Consider the following 21,830-nt stretch of genomic DNA (forward strand, 5'->3'; position numbering starts at 1 on the left):
TTTTATCCATGAACATGTAATCTTGATTAAGTGTATTACACTAATCCCACTCAGCGGAGCAACCTTGGTAAATTATTAAATGATTTTTCAGTTGATTTAACAAAACGATTAACAGTACAGTAACCCAAGTGAGCTCCCCCACGTTTTTCTGACACAGCACATCCCTCCACTTCAGATCTAGTCAAACTTGGCACAGAAGTGCCAGAGGAGAGCTGCGAACAGGAACACACCTGAAAAGCATGCTTTATGGCTTCAGTTGGGAAAATATTTGGAAACAAAAAAGTTACAGTTTTGTTCAGACACTAAGAATACTCCCATCTCACCTTGTCAAGTTTTAATGCAGGTTGAACTAAAAGCAATGTGCAGATGGCACAGAGCACTGCTTGATTTCTGCTCATCTTGCAGACCAAGAGAAGGAACTAAAGGAAAATCTCTGAGCAGCAACGGCCACACTTTGCGGAGAACGTAAGTGAATTTGGGGGGGTTTCTGCAGCCACAGATCAGGAGCGGGGCTCGGGCCTTCGGCGTTACCTGGCAGTAGGCGTGATTCCCCAGCGCTTTGTGGGCTTCGTCGATGACCAGACACTTGATGTCGCCAGAAGGGCAGCTCCCGCGGGAGAGGTCGTTCACCATTACCTGAGGCGTGAGGAAGAAGACCCTCCTGGTGGCCCACAGGTCCCGCCGGCTGAGGGCCTGGGTTCCCCCTGCAAGGGAAGGCGGTGGCGTTACCGAGCCCCGCCGGCCCCGAGCCGAGCCGCGGCAGCCCCCGCGCGGCGGCACCCACCCGTCATCTCGGCCATGTGCCGGGCCGGGATGCCCATCAGGCGGGCGCAGGCCTCCATCTGCTGGGCCACCAGCGGCTTGGTGGGGGCGAGGAAGAGCACCTTGCCCGAGGGGAACCAGCGGTAGAAGTTGTACATGACGACGGCGGCCACGAAGGTCTTGCCGAGCCCGGTGGGCAGGCAGAGCAGCGTGTTGGCCAGCAGGGCAGCGCGGGCCACGCGCAGCTGGTAGCCGCGCACCGGCACGTTCGTGGGGTAGATCCACAGCGCGCCCGCCGCCGCGCAGAACCCGGCGGCCGACGGGGCCGGGGCCGGGGCCGGGGCCGGGGCCGGGTCCGCCGCCGCCGCGGCCGCCGCCAGCAGCAGGTCGTCGGCCTCCTCCTCGGCCTCAGCCTCGGCCGCCGCCGCCACCCCGGGCTCCGGCTCGGCCGCCGCCGCCTTCGTGGCGGGCAGCCGCCAGGCCCGGGGCAGCAGCCCCTGCCGCCCGCCGCTCATCCCACCGCCGGCCGCCCGCCGCTCATCCCGCCGCCGGCCGCCCGCCGCCCATGGCCGCGCCGCCGCTCCGAGGGGCCCGCGGGAGGCGCGGGGCGGCCCCGGGGCGGTGCCGGGGCCGGGGCGGGGCGGGGCGGGCGCTGCGCGGGGCGGGCGCTGCGGGAAGATGGCGGCGGCGGCGGCGCCGGCGCAGCCCTGGAGCGCGGAGGAGCTGCGGAGCGAGGCGCTGCCCAAGAAGGACATCATCAAGTTCCTGCAGCAGCACGCGGCGCAGGCGGTACGGGCGGCGGCGGGCCCCGCTCCCCTTCCCCCCTTCTCCCGGCCCGGCCCGGCCCCGCCGCTCACGGCCGTGTCTTGCAGTTCCTGGCCGAGCACCGGCTGCTGGGGCAGGTGAAGAACGTGGCCAAGACGGCGAACAAGGAGCAGCTGATCGCGGCCTACACGCAGCTCTTCCACACGCAGGTGGGGCCGGGGGTGGCGGTGGGGCCGTGCCGGGCCGTGCCGGGCCGTGCCGGGCCGTACTGGGCCGTACCGGGCTGTACCGGGCCGTGCCGGGCCGTGCCGGGCCGTGCCGGGCCGTGCCGGGCCGTGCCGGGCCGTGCCGGGCCGTGCCGGGCCCTGACGCCGCCACCCCCCGCAGCGCTTTCGGGGCACGGACGGCGCGGAGCCGGCGGCGGAGCAGGCGAAGCCGGCCAAGGCGGAGGAGGCCAAGGAGAGAGCGGCGAAGCCCGAGGAGGCCCGGGAGGAGGTCGGTGCCGGGGGGTGGGCAGGGGCCGGCCCGGCTCGGCTCGGCTCGGCTCGGCTCAGCAGCCCCGCAGCGCTGCGGCACAGCCGGGCCGGGCCGGGCCGGGCTCCTGCAGCAGCCCTGACTGCGTGCCCGTGAACCCAGGGGCCGCCGAAGTACACCAAGTCCGTTCTGAAGAAGGGCGACAAAACCAACTTCCCGAAGAAGGGGGACACCGTGCACTGCTGGTACACGGGGAAGCTCCAGGACGGAACAGTCTTCGACACCAACGTTCAAACAGGTGAGGCCGTGTGTGTGCTGGGCGCTGGGCTTTCGCTCCAGGCATTCAGGGGAGAGCAGCTGGATTCATCCAGCAGTCGCGGTCGGCCTGGCCGGACTCCAGAAGCACGGCTTTTGCTGTCACCTCGCTGCCGGGCCGTCCCTGCACCCGCTGCGGTCAGATTTTCCATGAGGGAAGGCAGGGCGTTATTTTAGGGCTGGCGGCTGCAACATGACACTGCTGCGTCTTACCAGACCTCGAGTTTCGCATTCTCCAGGCCACGAATAATACGAAATGCGAGGACTCAATAAGCCCAGAAATTACTTCGGAGGAAGGACGGGTGCTGCTCAGGGAGATGCCCTTATCTACGGAACTCGGGCACCAGCAACGAGTTGGTTTCCCTAAATACACGCTAATTGGTGTATTTCTGTAATAAGCCCCCAAGTGTGGAGACACTGGAGCGACAGTGGTGTGAAGTAGTCTCTTCTGCAATATTTACTGCAGAGAAGTATGTTAGTAATTCTCTGACTTTTTGATCAGAGGATTCACGCACACGAAGTCTGAACTGCTAGAAACTGTCTTCCAGCAGCGGTGTTCAACACCGAGAGGAACAGCAGGGCTGTCATTCACATACTGTCTGTCATTCATCCTGCTTGTTTTAAAATCTTTCTACAGCATTGAAAGCAAAATTGGTTCCCTAATGACTTTCATTTGTTTGTTCAATTCAGTAATACATTTGTGACCTCTGAAATCTCGTCATTCTGAAATTACTATTACAGGTTCAGTGGATCCGTACCTGAAAGATGTTTGTCAGCTTTAGCTCCTGGTGCAATGTGATCATTTAATAATGCTTTTAGTGCACAGCGCTAAATTTTTCCCCTAAATACCTGTTAGTGTGCTAAAAGTAATATAATAAGAGTAGGTATCTATGTAAAGCGTGATCATAACAGTCAGTTTTAACAGAAGTGTTGTGTGTGTTGGAGTGATGTTAAAGCAAGTGAAAATGCTACTTTCTTTCAGGTTCAAAGAAGAAAAAAGCTGCCAAGCCTTTAAGTTTCAAAGTTGGCGTAGGAAAAGTTATCAGAGGCGTAAGTAAATCATTAATGACTCCCTCAGAATCCAAAAAGAGTTTTCAGTCTGCAGGGTTTATGACTGCGATGCAGGTTTCGAGCTGTTGTTTCTTGACGAGGTAAAAAGGCACGTTGGAAGCTTTTACGTCAGCAGGATGTAATATTTATTCGTTATGGATGCATCCATCCATCTGCAGTGTCACTGCTCTCGTTGGGTGGTGTGTAGTTTAACGACTGCATGTTCCCCAGGACACGTACAGCCTCTTGCTGTCTCTGTGTCGTGCTCTGCACAATAGGCGAGATTATCGGGTTCCCGGGGCTCTCTGCTGGATGCATTGTGTGCTTCAGTCAGTCAGAAGGTGGGGTTTTGTCAGCATCTCTTTTTATTTGCCTCAGTGCTCCCTCACCTATAGTTCGGTTCATCCATTAACTGAGCTGTATGCTGAAAACCCAAATTCTAGTTCCATCGTGTACCGAACTGAGCTGCAGTTCTGGTGCTGTAATTCCTCTGCTGTATCCAGCACTGGCTGTTAGGGTAACGGAGGCAGAATCTGCGTGAGGGGAATACCCAGGCAGACTGAAAGCACTGAGTAGAAGAGTTCAGTGTTCTGTGTATCCATCTGCTTGTGTAAATCTTAAAGTCACAGAAACTGGTGTAAACCTGGCGCGTCGGGGAGATACCAGCGTATGCACAAAGCACATGTGGGGCTCGACTCCTGCTGCTGCTGAGCTCGTGGTGATATTTATCGGTGGCTGCCTGCACAAGATAAGAATACAAGAAGGATCTTATGCCTACCTGACTTGTTTCTGTATAGTCATGCACATGCCCCTCCGTGCTGCTGCTACGTAGAAAGGCAGCCTCATGGGCACCACTGGGCGGGGGAGAATGGCCTTGGGCACGTGGCCAGTACTGCAGAAGTCAGTACTGCAGAAGTCGTTGCCTGGGTTCTTCTTTAGTATCGTGGCTTAACACTCCTGTGTTGTGTGTGGGTGCCAGATAGGCTCCTCAGGCAGTCACAAGGCGGCCGTAGCAGCTGTTGGTTGTGAAGTGTGATACGATGCTAAACTGATCAGCAGCTTGGGGCAGTGTGAGTGGGAGTCTTGAAGAGGGACAAGCACTGAAGTAAAATCAGGCGTTGGGTCAGCCTTAAATAAGCACTAATCCGCTTCGTAGTGAAATGTGCTCTGAAACTGGATGCTTACATTGAAACAAGCACGTTGATTTCATCCGTTCAGTAGGTTCTGTACAACGTAAAAGCGTGAACCTCAGCTGTGGTGTATGGTCCAGGCTGGTGCGAGAGCAGGGAACATCAGCTAAGGGTAAACGTTTCCTCACGTGGAAAGAGTGGGACTGCCCCAGTGTACACCTTGGGGTGGACGAACGTGCCCAAACGAATTATGTGTTATTGCACGGGTCTTCACAGGAACAAGGTGAAAAAAGCATCTAAAATGTTTGGGTTTTTTTTTTAGTGCTTGAAGACTTCGGTTTTGTGTTTGTCTTTGTTTTGTTTTTAGTGGGATGAAGCTCTCTTGACGATGAGTAAAGGAGAGAAGGCTCAACTGGAAATCGAACCTGAGTGGGCGTATGGCAAGAAAGGGCAGCCTGATGCAAAGTATCCTTTCACAATCGCCTACTGACTGCTGTCTTAAGTAACTTGGAAACCCTTGGCAGAACGATGCGCTTTGCAGACAGGGATAAAATGGGGAAGCATTCACTCGCTGCTTATAGCAGGCTTAGAGTAACATAGTAAGTGTAGTGAGGTGATGGAGCCAACTGCCCCTTTGGAAGAAAACCTCCTGTACAGACAACTGCATAGCAGGTGATAGAGAAGGTAACTGGCTATTGTTTTTTGCCTTGTTTTTATTGTAGCTGCTTCTGAATGCTTCCTCCTGCAGCACAAACGGAGATGCTAACGAGTGTAGTTGTGAGGTGACAGGCAAAGTTATCGGCTGCTACTGAATAAAAAGCAGTTGAAGCTTGTCTGGAAGCAGCAGTTCTGGGAAACAACTGAAGGAGTGGTCCTACAGAACACTTTTTTACCAACCCTTCCTGGTGTTTATTAGGAACAAGGAAAAGGATTATTCCCTCTTCCTCTAACCTTACGTCCTGGTAATTTAAAGTGTTGTCTAAATGTCTAAAGCAACCTTCCACCTCCCCCCCCCCCCCCCCCCAAAAAAAAAAAACTTTCTCCCCACTGTAGTACGCCTTCAGACAATCTGACCTCTCAGGGGAAGACGAGTGACTTTGTCCCAAAAACAGAGCCAGCACTCAGGCAGTTAAGGTAAAACTCAGCTGTTCGTCTTAAGAATTGGAATAATGAGCAGTGTGCTTTAATAAAGGTGTGTCTGCAGAGCTGGTTCTGAACGGTCTGTGAGCCTCCTGCCGAACACCGGCAGTGGCTACATGCTTAATCCACGACGTTAACATAGGTCAGGGAGACGCACGGAGCAGGTGGTAAATCGCTTAGCATGGCTTTATAAACATGGCTGGGCAGTGTTTCTCTTTTTTAAAGCTTCCTTAACTTGTGCCAACAGGATTCCACCAAATGCAAAACTTTTCTTTGAAGTGGAATTGGTGGATATTGAATGAAGCGGAGATTTGCTTTGCTGCTGGGAATCCATTTGAGCAAGAAAGCTTCTGACAGCTGCAGTTTTGCTCTCGTACCTTCAGGATATAACTACAACTGTGGCCTTGTATTGAAATCAAGTTTGTTCCCCCCCCAACTGCTGTACAGTAACATACCACTAAAGAAACCATTGTTTATACTTGCAACTGATTTTACTTTTGTGTACGCTTACCTTAAAACTATTTAGTATGGGGGGGACGGGGTGCATGAGTCTCAAGTAAAACTGCTGAAGGAGGAGACCCATCCTGAACTGCCATGACTGGTTTTATCGATCCTTCTAATACTCAGTGATATTTTACTGGAGTGTATTTACCTCGGTACCACGCTCAAGTCAAAGCAATGTGTTTCAGCTTTATCCTTTGTGCAGCTGTTAGGTTTTACAACAGCGCTCACCAACGGTATTAGTTCATCTAAAATAGTAGCAGGGAAGAGGAAGGTGACTCTTTAAGTGACGCTATACATAATTCTTAAATACACATGAGATTTCTCCTTTAAATACATTTTGAAGTGTCAGGCACGATACCAGCCCCTTCCTAAAAGAGAACTATGTCTGCCTCAAAGTTCCTGAGGTGTTTCTATACTAAAAGTACAGATTTTTTTTAAACAAGACAGCTGTAGAACCTGTAGAGTTTGGACGTCTTAATGTGACTAAAGAAACCCAAGAAAGCTCCAAGAATTACTGAATTCCTTGCTTTTATTACGAAAATGAGAATGATCACTTTGATCAAATGAAAAAAGTTTGCTCACATTGTGTACATGAAAAACTCTAGATACAAAAAAATCATCCCAAACACAGTTTGTGCTTCTTAAAAAAAGAATGCAACATCATTTTGCACTGCATTTTAATTTTTGACCCCCCACACAGAATAGAAAATACATATCACAGCTTTCAAAGGCTGCCATATTAAGCTGAAGAGTTTGTTATAACACTACAAACAAAGTAGTCTTAGATTTGCTCACTGGGGCATAGAAAAAGATCTCACGGTGGAAGCAGGTTATGAAGATTTGCTTGGGAAGGAGCAGAACAGGTCAAAGGACAGCCTTGCCCCTGAACTGGCAGCCAGCCGAGACCTGCTTGTTTCCTATAGCAGCCGCTGGGGCTAACAGAAATCAGAAATGCTTTTAGAAAAAAGGAAAGATCCAGATTTACTGATCGAATCTGTGCCATTGTATTGGGCTTAGGTGGCAAGATTTTGCTAGCGGGGGGCTGCAGGGGTTGCTCCAAGTCAGATAAAAGCCAGTGCCAGCTAAAGCACCAGCTGCGCTGCTGTGACAACGTATTTAAGGCTAAAACACACCGCACAGCAGCTGCGGGAGGAGCGAGAGAAAAATGTGTGAAACACCTCTGCGGGCCCCGTGGTTACTGAGGGAGAGGGCAGGAGGTGCTCCAGGTGCCACAGCAGCTCCCCTGCCGCCCAAGGGGGGCCCTGGCAAAGCAGACGCTGCTGCAGCCTGCGGAGGATCTCGTGCCACAGCAGGTGGATGGGACCCAGAGCCTGCAGCCCCTGGGGGACCCCTGCTGGAGCAGCCTGCTCCTGAAGGACTGCACCCACCCCGGGGTACAGGCGCGTGCTGGAGAAGGTCCGGGTGAACTGCAGCCCCCAGGGAGGGCTCGCGGGGCAGAACCTGGTGAAGGACCGCACCCCATGGGATCAGGGGAAGATCACAAGGAGGAAGCAGCAGCAGAGAAGCAGCATTGTGACTGCAAGCCCTATTTGCCAGCCCCCTCTGCCACGTGGCGTGGGAGAAGGTAGAATTGAGATCAAAGTTGAACCTGGGAAGAAGGGGAATCAGGACAGTGGTTTTAGTTTGATTTTAGTTCTCATTGCCCTGCTCTGAATTAATGAATTAATTTCCCCATGCTGAGTCTGCTTTGCCCATGGTGGTAATTGGCAAGCAAGTTCCCTGTCCTTACCTCAACCCGCAGCTTCTTATTAAATCATATCTGCTCCCCCTGGCCTGCTGAGGAAGGAGAATGAAAGCACAGCTGGGTGGGCACCTAGCAGTCAGCCAAGGTCAACCCACCCCAGGAATCAGAATGAGACAAAAAAAATCTTCAGATAGCTCCATAAGTTAGTGCAGGGAATTAAAAAAAAAATGCATTTATAGTAAACTAGAATTGTACAGAGATACCATTTATCAATTATCAGCACACAAATCTTGCTTCACACATACCCTGTGAACATCAGCTCATTTTACATGCAAAAGAAAAAAAAAGCAAGTATTACAACAGTTCTTTAACATCCCTAATTTAGAAAAATATATTTTACTCTTTCTTCGTCGAAACTGCACAGTGAACTTCATCCACTCTTCTGATCAAGTTGAAGGAGAATAATACTGTCCATAATTCCACGCGTTCTGGTAATTGTACTAGAAAAAGACAATGATAATGGAAGTCAGAACAGCCGTGTTCCTGGAAGGATATCTGGTTAAGCTATCTAGCATTCCTGAAAGGCACATCTGAGTTCACCCCTTTGTAATTTTAATAACAGACCAGCCACCGTGGTCATACAAGTGTCAACATGCTCCGTGTCACATCCACAACAATCGGGTCTCGATACCTTTTGTTTGAGGCTTTGCATGCATCCTGCATCTCAATCTGATGTAAAGCGTGGAACAACTCGGGGGGTTCCCCTTCAATATAAGGCCTGCAAGCTCTGAACCACCTTACAAAATCTACTGGAAATCAGTTTTGTTACTGAGGCAAAACTGAAATGTGGTTTAGATGCAAGTCAATGATCAGATTTTTAACAAAGGCCAGTGCAGGAGCAGATACTGTTGCCTGTAATGTTTTTAATTGCTTAAGCAGCATGCATTTAGAAAGTCTTCAAATACAGGACAGGTCAAAGTGAACATCTTGTGCCTCAAACCCCCCTCTTTGGTAACTGCCCCACAGCTCTTCCTCATCATTTCCATTTCAACAGAAGGGAAGGAGCAGAAGATAACGAAAGCATACAGCTGTCAGTGTCAACTCTTACAGCAAACCCCACAAGCAAGCAGAGCCAAGCGTCCTGACACTAATCCCTTTAAATCTATCAGTTTGTAGCTAGCAGAAACCATCACTGAGATAGTTCCCATGGTCTCACAGCAACCAGCTGCACCCCCATCTCAGCTGAGCTTAGGTATTTAGCAGCATAACCCCTACTGAGACATTACAGCAACCCCTGGCTGGAGAAAGTAACTGAGAACACAGTAAGTTGGTAACCCAAGGTGACGTTCCTGGGCAAAAGGCTGCAGCACAGAACACGCTATTGGCCCCTGCCTGCAATATCCTTCACCCACACCTCCCTTCACATAAAGAGCTCGCCACCAAGCTGCTAGCATTGCTCCACGCTAGACAGAAATCTTTTATGCTTCTATAATAGAAAGAAAAGCAAGCAACTAAAACGAGCTAAGGTTTTGTTCCAACTGTTCCCTGCCAAGTGACACGTGGACACAGATAAAGAACAGTGACTGGGAAAACAACAATTTGCATATATTCAGAACACGTGTTAAAAGAAGTAACCAAAGCATGTACCTACCTGATACCAGGCGTTATAGTTATACGCTGCCTGATTGACCTGCATGTCCCCATCCATCATCTGTGCCGATGCCATAGTCGGGTCGTCTGTGAGCATCTTTTTTTCATCTGGCTCTTCTGACCTGCAAAGTTATTAAACACTTGTAAATGGTATGCTGGATTAAAGTTTTAAAAATGCCTGCGTAAGAAATACTATAATGGATAAGGGTAAGGACTGTTTTCCAAGTTGGCATCCTGTCCAAACAGAGTAACGGAATACGATTCAGAAAAAGTTGGTGGTACGCGGTGCTCAGAACAACAGTCCGCTTTTGGAATTACACTGGTGCTCAAACTGAGACACCACCAGCATGTATCTCCTTAGAGATTTAGTTATTTTTAACGGTATTTAGTTTTTCCTGCGATACATAATTAAAAAGTTAACTTCCAATAAATGTTTCCAAATGTAAGCCAGTAGTATAGCCCTGGCATATACTTTTAAGTGATTAAAAAAAGTTATTTTGTTCTAACAGTAGGTTTTAAGCTAATATATATTTCACAGGCTAAACAAACAAAAAACACAGCCTCTGAGATTGTTCTCTGAAATATTTCTCAAGCATTTACATGCTGTCTGTCAGACATTTCAGTGGAGTACATGTTGCAGCTACCAGTATTGCATAACCTATCGAGTTGGTGTATAACCTCAGGTGAGCAGACTTCCTACCCGTTCTCCGCTCTTCTTTTTAAAGAATCCTGCTCCTTCAGAAGTGCTTGATGTTCATCGTAGGCATCCAAAAGCCTGAAGAAGACAAAGGAAAAAAAAAGCACTTTGCTCACCACTTCCATGTTAATGTTTTAAATATAAGCAACCATTTTAAGAGGTCTAGTTCAAAATGTAAAAATACTAAAACATTCTAAACCAAATTCAATAGTAATCTGTATTTTTTTCAGTGATTCACAATGGGGAGAGGAAAACAAAACATACAAAAGTAATTTGGAGGGGAGATTCCACAATGCACAGTAAAGATTTTCTTTTTAGAAGTGTTAGCTCAAAAATTCCCAACTTTTTGCTTAACTTTCAGCATGCTTCACACAGTTCTTTATAAATGAACTTTATAGAGAAGTTTTAGACAACTTGTTTGTGATACAGCTGCTCCTTGCAGTGATTAAATTACTTCACCTAAGCATTGATGCCATCCATAATAGGAGCACTGATATTTAGGAAGCTGCACTTCTTTAAATACTGGAAATGAGTATTACACAAAATTAAAACAATTCTGACGTTGTACCCACTGCCTTTTCCCAAACAGTGTGGAAAGAACAAGTATATCTAACACAGAACAAGAGTTACATTATTCACGTACTAAGTATAACCATATATTGCTGAGTGAAAGCGTAAGACTTACATTTCCTAATTGAAATTCAAACGAATAGCTAAATATAAAGTTCATTTGCTGCATAAAACAGTTCACAAGATATCAACTGAAAAATGCTTCTATCTATCAATATTGCTCTTAGTGAAAAGAGTTTCTTGTACATATTCTGCCCCTCTCATATTATTTGAAGCTTAAAACTTCATTTTGTTTGGACTGTTTAGGACTCCAAAGTTGCATTGCCCAGCTGTCACGCAAGTTTGAGCGTTCAGAGTCAACATTACGTTAGAACTATTTTTAAAAACATACAAAGCAGAAAAACTAACTCACGGTTAAACTTTCCAAGTTAATTAGCTGCAAAATGTAAATAAAAACAAAGACTTATTTCACATTAGAGAATATTAAGATGAAAAAAGGCTATTAGCAATAGAAGTGCAAACCTCACTTAAATATCTGATCCTCCCATGTAAGTGTACAGCATTGTTAACACTTCTAAACGTAGAGAAATACCAAAAAATGCAGTTTTGGAAAAAAGAAGCAGTGACTCACAGGGTACAGAAATATATATTACACCTGTGTCACAGTACACTTCACTTTCTCTTTAAGAGGCATCCCCCTTTAAAGTAAGAAGTTACAGGCAACAGGATTTGGCACTATAAGGCATTAGGTATTTCAGAAAAAAAGGGATAATTTTCTGAAAAGAGATTTCTACTTCAAGATAGTCAAGATAGGACTTTGGTTTAGAAAAACACCTCCACCTCAGAGAGCTGATGACAAAAAAACCACAACACTTTACGGATGCAGCTAATGCTACCTCTTCCCTACTACTTTTACAACCACTCTTTTGGTGACCTTAATTTGGCCACTGCACAGATTATATCTTACTTGTTTACATCAGAACCAAAGTCTTCAAGAAATTCCACTTTTCTCTGAGAAAACGTAATCCTCATTTTTATAGACAATTCACCATTAACAGCTTTATCAAAACAGCTCAAGATGTTTTCTTCGTTTTGCTTGAGATCACCGCTGTACTCCATTTCAAGTAAGTTGAGATACAGTTTTGTATTTTCCTGTGGAAAAAAAAAGTATTGGAAGCTGTAGATGCGTCATATTAGATATTTAACACTGAATGCATGTCTACTGGATGTGGTCTGGAACATAAGCATATGCTAAAACAGTTAATATAAACATCTTGTTCTTATATTGGTCATCTCTGACCTGGTTTATTTCACAAATAAAACAGAAGTCAGCTAACACTACAAAAACAGATGTGACGTTGAGTTAACAGATAGGACTGGAGCGTTATACAAAAATGCTTCAAGAACACTACCTACATGGTCAATTTTGTTTGCCTTGAGATACGAACACTGTCATAACTGTTTATGATTCTAAAGAGGAAAAATGAAGGTATGAAGCAAGTTATGCATCTGATTAAAGAGACAACTTGCAAATTTCCAGAGTTGAAAGCTGTAAATATGGCAACATCAGTTTAGAGGGACTGGTGTCTCCATGCAGTAATGAAACATTACATACAGCCAAAATACCTGTCATCATTGTTGCCGTATTTATTAAAGCGGTTCAGAAAGAAAAAAAAAAATACAAGTTTGCTGTATTAAAAACAAAAACAAGGAGGAAACACATACTTTGTCAATTTCTATGGCTTCTGACAGCACTTTTCTTGCCTTTGGAAGATTTTTCTGTACTTTGAAGAGGTGCCGAGCTAATTTGATGGAATAAAATGACGATTCACTAACTGACTTAGCGTTCCTAATGGCTTCTTCAAGCAGGTGTTCAGCTTCTTCCATGTTTCCATGTCTGCGTTCTAAGCTTACTCTTCGCAAGCGAACCATAGCTAGACCTAGAATACATTCTTCAAATGTTTTCAAGATTCTTCTTGCTTCATCGATGTTGCCTAAAACACCAGTGAAGATGCCTTAAAATATGACACATTCAACAGCTTCTTCAGAACAGAATCCCTCCCAGGAAAAACCTTGCTCTTACCCTGCTGTTCCTCAAAGGCAGCCCACAGCATGTGAACCATTGGTTTCTTGGGAAGATGTATTGTGCAAGCCCTGCTGTAGACATGCCTCACTCCTTCAATACTATGATTCTCCATGTATTTGGCATACTATAGTTGAAAACAGAGCAGAGATTGAATAATATTACAGCTTATATTTGTCTTTAAATACATGACAGAACGATAAAATTCTTTTGTTTAAACCCATTCAGCACCTTTATTGAACCACTAGACTAGTTTCTGTAAGGAAGGACGTAGAGAGGCAACGAAGTTGGCATATGCAGCAGTCAAATCTGGTTGCAAGCAGACCATCTCCTAATGCAACAGATATAGTTATATATGAACAACATTCAACAAGAGTACAAAAGGTTAGTCACTAGATCAATGTATGCAGTCGGTAAGAGATCAGTGGTAAACCACTTCCCTTACCTTAATCCAGAAGTCCTCATAGAGGGCACATGAAATAACACATCTTTCAAAGAGGACCACAACTCGCTCATGAGTTCCATTTTCTATCTCAAATTCTAAGTACTCTTTCCAGTTTTTCAGCTGAGCTTTCTCCAGAGGTTTTACATGAAAGTAAGGCCTCTTTATCTGCAAGAGTGACAGGTTGGCAACGTATGACTAATAAGCATGCAACCAAATGGGTTAAAAAATAACCCCACACCATTCAAGTAATGCCACTGAAATAAGCAGGACTTCGGAGTGTTACTTTATCACCTATTCAAGTCAGCCAAGTGGGATAATCCCACTTAACTGGGAAACGCTGCTGAGTTACATTACACCAATACTTTGTTTACCTATAAAGCTTTTTGAGTGCAAGTGTTCAAAGAATTTGAAGAAGAACAAGACAGATAATTACTCCCTTGCACACCTACCGTTATAACGTAACAATGACATTATAAACAACAAGTATTGTCCACATACAAATATACAACCAAAGTACTTACCATTGTACTAGTGCACATCCTACAAATTAAGTTCCAAATTTGGTTGAGAAACACGGCAAGGAAAGACAGAGCATCGGATTGAACTTCATATGAAATATTTACATCAGGCTGATTATTTAATAGCTAGCAAGATTGCATTTTTACTCCTGACAGGAGGAGTTCTGTTGGACAGAGTTCAGAAGGGCAAATTTAAACACTGCTTTGAACTCAACATAGCAAAACATCCTTCCAGAGATCTTTTGCTTTTCTTCTCTTCAGTTTTAATTTTACCTCATTATTTCTCTCCTGTACATTGCTACCCCAGAGATATCCATTCAAGTCTCTGGAGAAATTTGATAATTAAGCAGAAACATTCAATCCTTCACGACCACCCAAAACTTAGAGCCCGTCATCCCGTTCACGCTCCTTACTGAGCTCCGCTATGGAATCCAGTAAGGTCTTTGTCTTGATAAAGTCACAGATACATTGGCACCGCTAAAATAGTAGTAAAGAAGGTCTAAGTGGCCTCCATCACTGCTACCTGACTTCAACCATGTATCTACCTCATTTCTGTCCATTGTAAAGACCTGTATAACTTTGTTTTCCGCTCTTTATAGATCCAACATGTTGGTATCTATAAAGCAGATACACTTTTAGTAGAGCAGTTATAGATTCTGGCCAAGAGCAATACAGAAAACCTATCAGAAACAGGTTATTCTACGGCATGTCTGCAGTTGTAGCATTCTTCAAATCTTCAATAATCTGTAGCTTACTGTTCCCTGATCCTGCGAGTACAACAGCTATACTCACAACCGTTCTACACATCAGCATATTTGAGCCTCACCTCCTCTAGGGACATGTTTGGTATCCTTTGCTTCCTTCTAGGACAGGTACCTGGTACACAAGTGATCCTGCAACACGCAGAACTGGTAACAACAGCACTTCAGGCTGTTGTGTAACAAGAAAGGGGAGATCACTTGAGCCTGACTTTGTGCTAGGACTGGCTACGGTGCTGTATTTTGAGTTCCTTTGGCTTATAAGGTATCTTGCCTACTCTAACAAAGCACAATAGGCAACGTAAGAACAGGTCTGAGATCACGCAGACTATTAAAGAACCTCTGAGATCTGTCCCAACTGTTCAATACATCATACTCTTTGAAAAGATGATAAACTTAAGACAAGAACAAAATGTTACGCAATAACATGTTTGCCAGATTGAGAATTAAAAACTCAGGCTGCTTTTAAAAAGTAATTAAGCTTAATTCTACATAGAAAATATTTTGATAAACAAATGATTGGCTTAATTACTTCTAACATGTTATATATGGGAGCTGCAGGTTATGATGGCTACTTCTGGAAAACAAAGCTAACTGATTTCAGACTTGAAGGCAATCAAAAAATACATACGCAAACATAAACGTCATTCTCCTTTTAGGACATGCCTACCTTTTCAATTAAAGAAGGGAGGAAGGTAGCAACTCCAGTTATTTTGTAATACTCCAGATGCATACTGAGTGGCATAGCGTTTCATACATGTATATTTAAAGACTACTCAGTAAAACAACATTACACCATCTTGCCTCTCTCCAAATACTGTTTGCAGGCTGTTACATCCTCAGATGACAGAGTTGACCTGACAAGCTGCTTTTTGATAAGAAGAATGGCACAGAAGTAAAGCCAGACTTTTGTTCAAAGCCCCACAGTTTAAACTGTAAGGCCTAACTGTTAATCAAAATTCCTAATTCCCAGTCTTATGTTCAGAACTCTCACACACGCTGCCTCACATAGAAAAAAAAATGAACTTACCCCTTCCTCGAATGTCCACCTCTTACTGACTTCATGTTCATTGTGATTGAACATTTCTTGATGAATCTCAATGATTCTGTGCCTCATGTTTTCTATTTCAGTGATTAGCTAAAACACAATTGTTAAAAAAAAAATGTAACAGGTAGATACCACAGTGCACTTTAAGATAACAGTAATATAGGCAAAGTAGCACGGATGCACTAAATGCTATACGAAACAGCTTGGGAAGGGAGGGGGGTGTTGCCCCGATGATACCTTGGCTCTTAGCGCAACCCAATTGAATTTGTTTTCTGTGTGAAGTTTTGGTCTCATCTTAACGATGATGAACTCCATTTCTTTGACACCTATGAAAATGCTGGAAGCATATGCTCTACAGACAAAGAGCAGTGATATGCAAAAAACTATGTGAACATATCTGCTACAAACATACCAGATTGTCTGCAAATATATACTTCTCTTAGCCACAGATCAGGGCAAGGAAACCCAACGAACTCTCTCTGCACGTGTACCTTGGCAGGGTCAGTTATATCTTCAGTACCGGAGGGCAGATCATCTCCAGGTGACACATCCTCCCCACTGTGGCCATTCGCAGATGCTAGTTCTCTGCGCAGCTGAACAAACTGCTCAGAAGTTAGAAGTTCTCGTGGCAAATTGTTTTGTACATGGTCTTTAAACCTAAAAGAGTTAGAAACAAGTCAACACAAATTTGACGTTTTATGTTTTAATACTCTCCATAACCAGAACAAACAATAAACCCTGCTGGGATTCTGTATTACTTTATCAATCGAGCAGAAATGAGCATGCAACTTGTGACAACATGTGCACAAAACAAACCTCCCGCTATTTATCAGATATTCAGAAGCTTTACATCTGAAAGAGAAATTAAAGGACAATGAAATTCAGTGGTGAAAACAGACCACTTAGATCTGCAGAAATTATAAGGAAGACTGCTGTACAATTTAACTAGAGCTACCGGATTCCTTCCTCTTAACCTCTCCGTACGACTGTAGAATTCTACTGTATAACACTTAACCAAGTATTTCTATTTGGGTTTCAACAAAATTAATGTTTAACCACAAGTGAGCAGTGCATGAGGAAGTAAGTTTTAAAAATTGCTCTTCGGCTTTTTCAAAGACATCCCCACTTCTCACTGACGTTTCCAATGCCTTCCTTTATTCCGCAGCAGAATTCGTGATTTAATGTAAAGCCATATTCTGAAAAAGTGTATCAGTACTTAAAAGTTCGTCAAAGTGTATGAGTAAATAAATGAATATATAAAGCTAAGCAACTATTTTAAGCTGTTCTTAATAAATATTTTCACATTTACACAAATAGGTTGGCGTGTGCTTGAGAAATTCATGGCATTAGCTACCCTTTTGTTTTCTCTTTACCTTTGGAAGTGATGACTGTAGAGCTGTGTTGGAATTCCAAGGATGCGATCGTATATGGATGTAACTTCCCTCAGGTTTCCCTGCTCATTTTCCCAGTTTATATACATTTCCCATAGTCTGTCAGAACGGAAATCTGTCCCAGCAGCTAAGACTGCGTGTTCATAGGCTCTGAAAAGTAATTTACAGTTGACTCTGGATGCGGTGACAGAACAAGGAAGAAGAGTTCTGGCTTTTATTTATTTAGAGATTTTACTTAGAGATTCTAAGTGTCCTCATTTACTTGCAACCCAAAAATTCATTATTTAAATTCTTCAGTGTCTTCTAGATATCTATCACAAGATCTGTAGAGATTCAGAGAGTTCACACCTATCCTTTTTTCTCCAGTACTATTATAATAGAACAAAAAAAGATAACAGAAAAAAGCCAAAATACAAGACACTAAGAAAATACAGTCTTTAGCACTTAGATCCTGTAAAGAAGCTTCTAAAACTGTTTAACAGACGAAAGACACACATTGGTCATGCGACTGGCTGCCTCAGTTTAATTTCAGGTCAAACTGTAGTGCAACCGCTTACTCAACCAGGACCATTACCAGCAGATGAGGTGAGACATTCTAGAATCACCAAGAAATGAAATTTAAAAACTTCTATGGAGAACCTGTTCCAACACTGCATACCACCCTAGAGCCTCACAGAGCATTTCTAAGGTGTAGTCTGAAGTTCACAACTTGCACCACGTTGTATTGTCTACCACTACTTAATGGAATTTAGCTCCATAAACTCTTAAAACTCCTTAAAATAACTACAGGCTGTTATCAGGCAGCCCCTTAGCATAACTGGATTAAGGTGTTTAAGCTACGTAACTATATGTATGTGCTTCTTGTACCACTTGGGCTGCTTTCAACTTACCCTCGAATCGTATTGTTAGTTTCAGGATCATCGGGGTCCAAGGTGTCTTTTAGGAAGTTTATATAATGTATCCAAAGGTCGACACTAAGAGGAATTGCCTGAAGCCCTCTGCGATAAACCTATGAAGAGAACACGAACTGTACTTCAAATACTTACTGGTGTCCTAAGAGAGAGGCAACACTGTGTTATCCGGTGAACCTTAGAAATACTAATTACTGGAATTTTGTTTAAATAATCTACCATTACCATTCGGGTGGAGGTTGGATAGAACATGGCAATGTTCTGATCTCCACGTGCAGAGTCTTGATCTTCAAAGCGCAGCGGTCCCTGCATTCTGACCAGGTTGTGTGGGCAGGCTTTGGGGTACAGACCATAGGGCACAGACCCATTAGAGCATCATTGACAGCGTCTGACCAAAAATGCAATAAGATGTAGCAATTGTGACCAGCAAACCAACTATATTGCTTTGAAAATGAGTAATAAATGTAAGTGACAGAAAAGCCCTGCCCTACTTGTTAAGCTGCAGTGTAATACAGAGGCTTGCACTGCAAAGCTTGACAAACTGTAGAGGTTTAACGCACCTGCCAACAAAGAGAAAAAACATTAGCTACAAATGCCACAGAAGTGACAAGTGCAAACAAAATCCCTACAAACCTGACCACGCATGGCAGGTACTGGCAGCCAAATGACTTGCAGCGCGTTAGTCATTATTTGGCCAACAGGACCAATGGCAACAGCTTCGTCCAGCTACCTACGTACCTCATCGGACTGTTTAATGTTGTCGTGTCGCTTTTCGAGGTCCGCATACTTTTTCCAATATCCATAGCAGTATGGATAATGTGTGAAAAACTTGTCAAATGCTTTCCTGGCAGCCGGTAGGTGGTTCTGCAAGAAACACACAATAGAAGTGATAAGTTATCTCCAACATACAGCCTGAACAACAGAACAAGCATCTAGCTAGCATCTTGTCCAGCAACGACAGCTGCAGGCAGCCGTACAACGCAGTACGCCACCTCAGGGCCAGATCAAGAGAAGTGTAAGAACGGGACAAAAACAATGAAGCTTCCTCAGCAGCCTTTTCCTAGCCACAAAGTTCACAGCTTTGAGACTTCCTTAGACAGAATCATTTTCCTGTTACAGCCTTGCACAATTTTTGTTTTTCACAAATTTACGTGGGCTCAAAAAGCAACAAAATTTCTGTATTCACATATCCTGCAGCGAGAAGTCCCCCATGTTGTGTGAAAAGCTATTTGTTCTTTTCTGCACGTGGTTAAGAAGAATCAAATGAAAACAACAGATGGGAGGTCACATAGAGCTAATTCTAACTAAAAGCTGAGAAGGGTGATGCAAAACTCAAGTGTGATTAACATGTTTTTAGTAATAGTGAATGTACCCAAGTGCCTAGCTTTCAAAAAGCTAGCGAGAACTTTCTGTTTGCATTATAGCTGATTATTTACTACCAAAATCTAATTGCAAAGAGTTATCTCTAATAAAGAACAAGTTTTAGCACGCAGGTTCACCTTTAGAATCTAGAACAAAGTTCTTGTAAGTGTAAAAAAAACCCATATTATTAACATTTGCAAAACAATTATTGTTTTAACACTGCCTTAAGAATTGTTGCTCTTATTTTGTGATCTCTGCTGACAACACTGGTAACAGTGACTGTCTTAAAACTGTATGTATGAAAGCCTGACATACGGTTCTAGATTCCTTACTGGAATAACAGCTGTCTTAAAGCAGTACGTATCAAAGCCTGATTTACTGCTCTAGATTTGTTACTGGAATATCTGTTAGTTAATTTGGTTTTGTTTGGTTATTTCTGGAAGACTAAGGAAAAAGTGGACGCGTACTAACCTCTTGCTCTACGTACTGTAGTAGATATACCCATCCTGTGAAATCCTGGGGATTGTCCTCTACTACTTTCCAGAACTTATCAAAATCTGGAGGGAAGCCAGCCTCAATATCAGTTGTCTGTAAGCTTTCAATATTTGGAATTTCACCCTCTTCTTGTGTGTTCTCTTCATTCAAATCAGGGGAACTATCAGGTGATTGTTCCATCTCAGTTACACTCATAATTTCTGTACTGAAGTCCATATGCTGTTCTTCTGTTGCCGTTTCAGTGCCATTGCCTGTGCTGTCATTGCTTACAGTTGTCGTCTTCTCCTCCTCTGTACTAGCTGAGTTCTCCATGGCTGAGATTGAAGATGTCCTGTAGTACTACCCTACAGAAATAAAAATATTCAACATTCCAGCAGGGAAGATTCAAGTAGAAGTGAGATATCAGCCCATGCAGTCATTAATTCAGCTACACCACTAGCAAAAAAAGGCTTCGAGAGCTGTAGCTGTCCTAACTCATAGGGAGGGGATGGGGGAAGCATTTATTCCTAATAGACATTACTTAAATCAGAAAGCTGCCCACCCTCTCTAATGGCTGCAAAGAAAGGATCAGTCAAGCTACAAATAAAGTTCTCGGTGTATTAAGATGTATCCCATTCTGTTATTTTAAAAACACTGAATTCAGATTGATCTTTCTCTTGTTCTAATACCAGAGTGTGGAAGATTCAAAAAAAAAACCTAAAACAAAAATAGGGATTTTACCTGACCAGCCAGAAGCAAGTTTCTAGTTAAACTAGGAACATGAGCGTGAATGGATTATTCCTAGATTAGATTGCAGAAGGTAACACTTGAGCACAGTTTCCTGATTCTCAGCCATTCAAGAGTCTCCCACGTGCTTCACGCATTCCTGTGTTTCATCATATCTGCTTCACTCATGAGTCTCATTCACAGCTAAAACAAAAGTTTGTACCCATCGTATGTTTTAACACACACACACACACAAGTCTTTGTGGATTTTCCAAGTAACTATCACAAGTTACTATCAAGGTATAAAAGCAAGCCAATACAGTTTTCCTGGGCGAGCCTGTTCGTAGTTCTAAAACAGAGAAGGCTAACAGAACTGTCCTTACGCATACAAGAGTTTTAAGACCTAAGTTTATTCTGAGATGTGACAGATGTTCTCCACTTCTGGCTGATTGGGTTGATGCATTCCAGCTCAAAAAACAACTCCTCCAACTCCAGCTACGTCCAAGAATTAGAAGGAAAATGGGAAGAAGAAATAAAAAAAGAAGAGTGCGAAGCAGCACGGAGGTGCGCACACACACGCACGCACGGACACTACGTTCCAAGCACAACCTTCAGGTTTCTTTGGCAGTTTGCTTCCACCCGAGCGCCTTCTGGAACGGCCCGAGGGAAGGGCGGCAGCGCGGTTCTCACCCCCTAACGGCGGCTCTGCCCTCGAGAGCGGCCGGGAGACCGGGGCACGCAGCGCAGGGGCGGCCCCGTGCGAGAGGCACCGAACTGCTGCCGACTGCCGCGGCCAACAGCCGCGCCCGCCGGTACCCGCGGGCAGCCCCGCACGGCCCCGCTGCCCCCCCGCGCCTCCCGCAGGCTGGGCCGGGCCCCGCACGTGGCAGCGCCCCAGAGGGGACGTCCTCCCCCCCTCCGCCCCGCCCGGGGCCAGAGGCGGCGCCGCCGGGCGGCCCCCACAGCGCCCGCCGCCAGGCGCGGCCCCGCGCCCCGCCCCGCGCAGCCCTCACGGCGCCGGGCCGGGCCAGGCCAGGCCAAACCGGGGCGGGCCCCGCGCCTCGCTCGGTGTGGCCCCGGCCCAGCCCCACGGCGCAAGGCCCGCGCTGCCCATCCCGTCCCCGTCTCCAACCCTGTCCCCGGTCCCGGTCCCGGTCCCGGTCCCGCGCCCCCGTCCCGCACCTGCCGCGGTGCCGCCGTGCTGCGGCCTCCTCGCGCTCCGCCGGCCACTGGAAGAGCGCGCGGCACGCGCCTGCGCGTTAGGGCCCGCGCCTGCCGCTGCGCCGGCGCCTTGGGGCCCCGCGCCTGCGCACTGAGCCCCGCTCCCTTCGGCACCGCGCCTGCGCACTGGG

General features: G+C 45.5%; 2 protein-coding genes and 1 non-coding gene across 8 annotated transcripts; 1 reads left to right on the forward strand and 2 right to left on the reverse strand.

Annotated features, from left to right (window-relative positions):
- Positions 1–1,391: 1,391 nt before the first annotated feature.
- FKBP3 (FKBP prolyl isomerase 3) lies at positions 1,392–6,121 on the forward strand. Its single transcript, XM_066998788.1, has 7 exons — positions 1,392–1,551; positions 1,635–1,736; positions 1,915–2,022; positions 2,164–2,299; positions 3,299–3,366; positions 4,864–4,961; positions 5,884–6,121. The coding sequence occupies exons 1-7, from the start codon at positions 1,441–1,443 to the stop codon at positions 5,936–5,938; spliced, it is 678 nt and encodes a 225-aa protein (XP_066854889.1). The 5' UTR covers positions 1,392–1,440; the 3' UTR covers positions 5,939–6,121.
- On the reverse strand, positions 6,064–21,803 carry PRPF39 (pre-mRNA processing factor 39). Of its 6 annotated transcripts, none has more exons than XM_048066021.2 (14): positions 21,661–21,803; positions 19,750–20,117; positions 18,655–18,780; positions 17,896–18,014; positions 16,988–17,155; positions 16,106–16,271; positions 15,597–15,704; positions 13,291–13,455; positions 12,846–12,972; positions 12,488–12,756; positions 11,730–11,914; positions 10,196–10,270; positions 9,497–9,617; positions 6,064–8,345 (listed from the first exon to the last, which is right to left on the reverse strand). In XM_048066021.2, the coding sequence occupies exons 2-14, from the start codon at positions 20,083–20,085 to the stop codon at positions 8,292–8,294; spliced, it is 2,019 nt and encodes a 672-aa protein (XP_047921978.2). In that variant the 5' UTR covers positions 20,086–20,117; positions 21,661–21,803; the 3' UTR covers positions 6,064–8,291. The 6 variants fall into 6 exon arrangements, with proteins under 6 accessions (XP_047921978.2, XP_013054862.1, XP_013054863.1 ...); XM_013199408.3 differs by lacking the exon at positions 21,661–21,803 and adding an exon at positions 18,142–18,304 and having other exon boundaries at positions 18,408–18,780; positions 19,750–19,773; XM_013199409.3 differs by lacking the exons at positions 19,750–20,117; positions 21,661–21,803 and adding exons at positions 18,142–18,304; positions 18,408–18,476.
- LOC125183065 (small nucleolar RNA SNORD127) lies at positions 12,321–12,406 on the reverse strand. The gene has a single exon (XR_007164150.1). It is a non-coding gene; the product is annotated as a small nucleolar RNA SNORD127 (small nucleolar RNA).
- Positions 21,804–21,830: the final 27 nt, after the last annotated feature.

The sequence above is a fragment of the Anser cygnoides genome, chromosome 5 (genome assembly GCF_040182565.1).
Source record: "Anser cygnoides isolate HZ-2024a breed goose chromosome 5, Taihu_goose_T2T_genome, whole genome shotgun sequence".
Classification (NCBI taxonomy): domain Eukaryota; kingdom Metazoa; phylum Chordata; class Aves; order Anseriformes; family Anatidae; genus Anser; species Anser cygnoides.